The 6667-nt window shown below is 56.9% G+C and overlaps 1 protein-coding gene across 4 annotated transcripts; it reads right to left on the bottom strand.

The window, feature by feature from the left end:
- Nucleotides 1-271: 271 nt before the first annotated feature.
- PRR29 (proline rich 29) lies at nucleotides 272-4563 on the bottom strand. Of its 4 annotated transcripts, none has more exons than XM_050327760.1 (6): nucleotides 4443-4563; nucleotides 4014-4116; nucleotides 1903-2018; nucleotides 977-1155; nucleotides 806-876; nucleotides 528-655 (listed from the first exon to the last, which is right to left on the bottom strand). In XM_050327760.1, the coding sequence occupies exons 1-6, from the start codon at nucleotides 4518-4520 to the stop codon at nucleotides 624-626; spliced, it is 579 nt and encodes a 192-aa protein (XP_050183717.1). In that variant the 5' UTR covers nucleotides 4521-4563; the 3' UTR covers nucleotides 528-623. The 4 variants fall into 4 exon arrangements, with proteins under 4 accessions (XP_050183719.1, XP_050183717.1, XP_050183718.1 ...); XM_050327761.1 differs by having other exon boundaries at nucleotides 806-873; XM_050327762.1 differs by lacking the exon at nucleotides 806-876 and having other exon boundaries at nucleotides 272-655.
- Nucleotides 4564-6667: the final 2104 nt, after the last annotated feature.

Below are 6667 nucleotides of genomic sequence, written 5' to 3'. Positions count from 1 at the left end.
AATTCTGAGTTGGAAGATGATCCACAAGGATCATTGAGTCCAACTTTTAACCCTGCACGGGACATTCCCAAGAGTCACAGCAGGGACATCCCACTCTGCTTCCCAACTCCAAACCTCAGTACCACCCCCACACCACTCCAGCACCCACATCAGGCACTGATTTATCCTCCCCACCGGGTACAAGAGGCTCTGCACCCCCTCACCCTCCAGCCCCACGGGAGCCCTGCATTCAGGCACAAAGCCATCAGCCCATGTAATTACAGATGCTTAATTAGTGACAGCAGAGCGCTTTCTTAACAAAGCAAATTAATTACAGGCAATGTGCTGCATGGAGATCTGAAGGGACTGATGAAGGCTGGGACCACCTGGGCTGGGAACATCTCCCCTCTCCCCACCCACCAGGACGCAGCAGAGCCCGTGCCACTGAGTCCTCGTGGATGCAGAGATTGGGACCAGGATGTCACCTGGGGTTGGGGGACAGGCTTTGTGACACCCCCTGCCTCAAGGTGGCTCAGGGGGAGGAAACCACCCCGAACTGATGAGTATCCTGAAGCACCCATCCAGGATCTTCTGGGATCACGGGCTGGGATGTGCCAGAGAAACCACCTGGGGAAGCATGGAGCTCACAGCCTCTCCTCCAGCACGCTGTAGTACTCTGTGGAGAAAGGCAGGAGCTGGAGCACGTGCAAGGGATGTCCCACCTTGGGGATCAGATGGATATCAAGAGCAGGGAGGGCTCAGCCTGGCTGATCAAAGCCAGGGGAGATGTTCCTCGTTGAGGGACAGGAGAAGAACGTGTCCTTACCTGCTGCCGGTGGGATGTTGGGCCCCACCGTGCCGGTGGCGCTGGGGGGTGGAGGAGGGGGCACCGCCCTGCTGGAGGGGAGCAAGGACAAGGGAATGTTGGATCCCAGCTTGGGCTGGGAGGCCTGTTACACCGGGGAGCAGGTGGCAGAAAGCCCCCCTCGTTACTCACGCCTCATCCTCCGCTAACGAGCCCAGGTAGCGCACAGCCACGGCACCCCCATCCCGCTGCGGGTCCAGGCACGGCGGGATGAGAACAGGACCTGGGTAGGGGATGTAGTGATGGTGGAAAACCACAGCCTCCTCCTCCTCCTCCTCCTCCTCCTCGGTCTGCCAAGGCATCGCCAGCGCCTGTGGGGAGGAACAAAAGGCAGGGCCGTGCCAGGCCCCTCGTGCCCCCGCTCCCGAAGCACTTCCCATGGAGCCACGCTTGGCTGCTCCCTGGGCCCAGCTGGGTGGGCTCGGCCCCACACAAAGCCCCACGGTCAGCCAGCGTGGGAACCTGGCTGCTGGGGACACTGGGGAGGGGGATGGCAGCCCCACAGATGGGACCTCAAAACGCTGCTGGGAAGAGCCCTTTTGATCCAGCCACAGCAGGGTCCAGTTGGGGCCAGCACGGCACTGGCGGGCACTGGGAGGGCAGGGAGAGGGGGTGGATGACTAGAGGTGCCAGCTGGCAGCGAGCACAGCAGCTGCCCAGGGCCCAGCTCCCACCCCTGCCCAGAAAGCACCATTGTTTCCCCGCAAGGAGATGAAATGTTTAATGTGATTTTGGGTCGAGGCGAACTTTAAAATGACAGCCCTTGCAAGAGCCATCCCGCCTGCTGAGCGCACAGGGAGGGTCCTGCCTCTTCCCAGCTGGGCTCAACCACCTCCCAGCAGCCTGGATGTGATCTGTGCTGGCAGAGCTGGGGGTCAAACCAGCCCAGAGAGCTCCAAAACCACAGGGGCTGCAGAGCCTGCACTGAGCTGGGCTGAGACCACCCAGCTTTGCACCCAGAGGAGTCCCATGCTGTGCCAGAGTGGGACATGGTCATTCTGTTCTCCTGAGCAGCCCTGCAAAGGTCCCTTTGCCCATCCAGCACCCCTGGCCCCTACCTGGGCAGTGGCTGCGGACGGGCCAAAGCCGAAGGACATCAGTGCCGACACAGCCAGGCCGTTCATCACCACCTGGTGCATTTGGGAGTTCTGAATCATCATCAACTCGATTAAATCTGCCAGAATATGGAGGGTTCTGCGTCAGAGAGGGATCAGAGCAAGGGCAGGAGAAGCATAGCCATGGGATGAGTGCCTGGGACGGGGCGGCACCGAGGCTCATCCTTGTTCCCAAGCAGCGGGAGCAAAGCCAGACTTCCCCCGCCCCAATCTGGAAGGCCCACGAGGCATTTAAAAATTCTTTTGCTTGGATAAAGCTTTTAAAATAGCCATATTTCAGCCTTTTCTTCTTTGCAAATGTGATTAAACATCTGGTCTGGCTCGCTGGAGGCTGCTCAACAAGGGGTGATTAGCGGTGCTGGAGGCACCAGACTTTCCACCCATTCGGAGGAGAATTGCTCCCACTCTGGCAGCGTTCCACGGCTTGGCAAAGCCTCTGCCTTGGCACCAGCTGGCAGAGCTGGTGTCCTTGGGGTGGCAGTGCCTGGGAGCACACCAAGGTCAGCTCTGCTTTGTGCCATGTCACACATGGGATGCTCAGAAACCCCCGAAAGGAGGCACGAGCTGAGGCTGGACCGTGGGGATGATCCCCGGGGTCCCCATCTCCATTCCTGGGAGCTGGGGAGCTGGGGCTGGGAGAAGAGCAGGTTGGGGATGTTTGGTGGCTCCTCAGCCCCTGCCTGGCTCCACACCAGGATCTGGGACCCAGAGCAGCTGTGCATGTGCAGGTCAGCATCCCAGTCCCCTTGGCTGAGGTCAATCCGACTGCAGAGAGCACACACAGTCTGGGTCTGCATCCCCAATAAAACATCCCCATTCCATGCAGGTGTGAAATTCCCCTGCAAAAATACCTGTAAACCTGCCAGAGGGGCTCCCCCTGAGATCCTGCTGGTTTTGTGCATGAGACCTGCCCAGAGAAGCTGTGGCTGCCCCATCCCTGGAAGTCTGGACAGGGCTTGGAGCAACCTGATTTAGTGGAAGGCGTCCCTGCCCATGGCAGGGGGTTGGAATTGGATGAGCTTTAAGGTCCCTTCCAAGCCAAACCATTCTGGAATTCCTTGATTCTGTGACCTGTGATTCCCATGTTAGCTGGAGCCTGGGTTAAAAAAAAAGAGGGTTTGGGCATCCCTGTGCCCCATGTGCCAGGTCCTCAAATGTTTCAGAACTGCAGGGATGGGCTCCCAGGACACCCATGAGGTGAATGGCCCTTCAGCAAGGAGCATCCCAGCACAGCCTGGGAGGTGGCCAGAGCTGGAGCTGGGAGGAAGGAGTGGGCCAGCAGCCAACCATTGAACCAGGGGGGAAGGACATGAAGTTCTGGCAGCTCTGAATGGATCCCACCCATGCCCAGGGCTCTGAGGGGCTGGGGCTCTGTTTTCTTTCCACACCGATTTTCAGCATCATCTTTCCTCCATGGATTTTTAAATTCAATGTTCCTCCTCCCCACGACGCTGCACAGCCTTGTCCATGGCTCAGAGACCACAAACCCCCTCTGTCTCTGCTCCCCCCAGCCCTGGGTGGCACAAGGTTGGGTGAAATCCCTTTATAGACAGCTGCACATCCTGCCTGCACATCCCACGGGCTGTGTCCCAGCTTGTTCCCATCTGGTCCCATCTCACATGGCCATGGGGTCCCTGTCACCCCGGCTTTCCCTGGTGATGCTACCCGTGGCCCTCATGAAATGGGGTTTTGGACAAAAAAAGCAGGTTAAAAACAATTAAATTAAATTAAAAACAAACAAACAAAAACCCTCCAAAACAAACAAACCCAAACCACAAAACTCAAACAAACAAACAAAAAAACCCAAACACCCAAAAATGTTCCCTGGGAGCACCCTGGCGTGGCCAAAGCCAGCCCAGACTTCAAGTTTGGTTAAACCCCCCAAAATCCCATCCCGTGGGGCCAAGCAGCCGTCCAAGGGTGGCGTGGGCTGTTCCTGAGAGGCTTCAGAGGGTGGGCACGGCCCTCCTGCCTGCCCTGCGTCGGGAAAAGGAGAAGAGGATGAAGTTAAGCTGGGCTGAGCGCTGACCTCTCCGACCTCTTCCATCACGCACCTCCCCGGACGGGCGGGGGTCCCGCGGGGGGGGCCAGGACAGCCCCGGGCCCTGGAAGCTGCTGGAGGATCATCACGGGCTGCTGGGACACCGGCACGGCGAGCTGAGAGGGAGGAGGGGATGGAAAACGCCAGGAATGTCCACTCCGGGTTTAATTTAGTGCCCTGCCAGTGGGGCGGCCGGGGAGGAGAGGGGACAGGGGCTGGGGGCAGGGAGCAGGGGGGGCATAGTGTCACCTTTGGGGACACGTCTCTGTGCAGGGATGGCCTTCCCTGGCCAGAAGGGAGCAGGGAGGCGTTTTGTAACGAGCAGCTTCGCTGCCCCACAGCCTAAATCCCGACCCCAGCCCCTCTTCTCTCCACCCACCTCATTCCCTTTCCCACCTCGTATCCCATAAATCCAGAGGCAGAAGTGCTCCCTGGGGCTTACCCTGTGTGGGATGAGGTAGGTCCCTGCTGGGGGGTCCCCCCGGGCCCCGGGAGGGTCTCCTGCTGCCCCCACTTCCATGGCTCAGGCGATGAGGGGAGCGGATCTGCAGCAGGAGCCGGGATCGTTGCTACGGCTGCGGGGGAGAAACAAACCCTCCCCGGAGGCTTGGCCGGGCAAGGAATGTCCCTGGGCTGGTTTTCCCTGCAGTGTATCCCCAGGAAAGGTCCCTTTCCAGCACCCAGAGGGGCCGGGAGGCATCTGCAGCGTCTCCCCGTGGGGCTGAGCCACATCCCCTGAACCTGGCCGAGCCCTGGGATGTGAGAGCAAACCTGGCCAGGTTTTTCTGCAGGGAATGGTGGGAGATGGGTCTGGCTGAGTCTGGGGTGAGTTTGGATATCAGAATGGGGGTTTGGCTCTTCCAGGATGTGCTGTGTGATGGAGACACCCCTGCCTTGTCTGTCTCTGTTGGTGGAGGGAGAAGATCCTTCCAACCCATGGAATGTCCCCTCAGAAACATCCCCCATGCACAACCAAGGCACAGTGGCCCAGGACGGTCCCCACGGTGTCCATGGCACAGTTCCAGGTGCCCTGGCTCTGTCTCCCAACCTTCTGGACCACTTCCCCAGGGATGCAATGACCAACCAGCATATCCCCCCACGGAAATCCCAGCAAGGCTGAGCGTGAGCACAAACCAGTGGCACCAGAGCGTGGCTCCAGCCTGCTGCTCTCCCCTGCCACCAGTCCCTCCCAGGATGCTGCCAGGGGGGATTTCTGTCCAGCAGGCCACAACCAGCTCACGTTTTCCATTTATCTCCCCCTTGCAGAGAGCTCTGCATGTCCAAACTCATCCCAGGGAAACACTGTGGCTGGGAATGGTGAGTCTGCGTGAAATATTTAATCCCCAGCAAATGCTTTGCAGTGAAAAACCACTTTCTCCCTTCTAAAGAGTCCAACTGATCCCAACCCTGCTGGCCTCAGGTATCTCTCCCCCACCTCCACCAGCTGCATTTCCCTGGCTGCCCCTCTGGGTGATTATTTGCATGGATATTGCATCCAAAATCTGCCCTGCACCACTAGCGCAGATCTGGGAACTTTTCCCGGGAACTCAGCCTGCAGCCAGCCCTGCTCAGCAAGCAGGGACAGATTTCTCCAAAAACTCTTGTTCTGCCCCAGAATGGCACCAAAACCCCCCCAGGTGCCAGGGGAGGAGCTCTCCAAGGGCCTCAGCCCCCAACTGTTGGCTCCAGTCGGGCTATTTTCTGCTTGATTAGATTTTCCTCTGTGTTCTTAATTTTTCCAAACCCCTCTGGATTGTTTTTCTGCCTTTTGTTCTAACTCCCAAATCCCAGTTATTTGCACATTTAATTACTGTGCTGATTCCTCCTCGTTTCTGGCAGAGCCTGACGAGCAGAGCCCGGCTGTCAGCCCTGCTCGTGTCTGTGGGAGGGATTCAAGCACCAGGACCGGGGGTGAGGGGTCTAAGAAACCTTGGGGGGGACATGAGGGGGGACAGGGGACCTGCTTGGAATGTTTTCAGCCCTCCCATGGCAGCCTGAGCCCCTCTGGAAGTGTCATGATCTGCCCTCCTGCATGGGACAGGAGAAGGAGAAGGAGGAGAAGGAAAGAGGGAAAGAGAGAGAGAGAAGAAGAGAAGAAGGGAGGAAGGAAAGGAAGGAGAAAGAGAGAAAAAGAGACAGAAAGAGAGAAAGAGAAAGAGAGAGAAAAACAGAGAGAAAAACAGAGAAAGGAAAGGAAGAAAGAGAGAGAAAAGGAGATAGGAAGAAATGAATAAAGAAAGAGGAAGAAAGAAAAAAGGAAAGAGAATAAGAAAGGAAGAAAGGAAAAAAGAAAAGAAGGAAGAAAGGAAGAAAGAGAAAGGAAGAAAGGAAAAAAGAAAAGAAGGAAGAAAGGAAGAAAGAGAAAGGAAGAAAGAGGAAGGAAGAAAGGAAGAAAGGAAGAAAGGAAGAAAGAAAAGAAGGAAGACATGAAGAAAGGAAAAAAGGAAGAAAGGAAGAAAGAAAGAAGAAATGAAAGGAAGAAAGAGAAGAAAGAAAAAAAGGAAAGAAAGAAAGGAAGGAAGGATGAGCAGGAGGATCAACAGCCAGATGGATGCTGAGTGCCATGATAGGCACTGGCCAGAAAGCAGAGTCTGGGCACAGGGAAATGCAAGTGTCAAGGCCTGTGGGCTGGGGACAAAGGCAGCTATGGCTCTACTGTCCCCAGGA

Source organism: Myiozetetes cayanensis, unplaced genomic scaffold, assembly GCF_022539395.1.
Source record: "Myiozetetes cayanensis isolate MyiCay16 unplaced genomic scaffold, myiCay2020 scf34, whole genome shotgun sequence".
NCBI lineage: Eukaryota > Metazoa > Chordata > Aves > Passeriformes > Tyrannidae > Myiozetetes > Myiozetetes cayanensis.
This window is presented reverse-complemented; position numbering and strand designations above follow the sequence as displayed.

What these genes read in the sequence shown, in the direction of transcription:
- PRR29 (XM_050327760.1), bottom strand. Translation starts at nt 4,520, where the DNA reads ATGGAAGTGGGGGCAGCAGGAGACCCTCCCGGGGCCCGGGGGGACCCC. An exon ending in CCTACCTCATCCCACACAGG is followed by an intron (nt 4,117 to 4,442) that starts GTAAGCCCCAGG and finishes CCTCCCTCTCAG; the next exon opens with CTCGCCGTGCCGGTGTCCCA. An exon ending in CGTCCGCAGCCACTGCCCAG is followed by an intron (nt 1,156 to 1,902) that starts GTAGGGGCCAGG and finishes TCCTCCCCACAG; the next exon opens with GCGCTGGCGATGCCTTGGCA.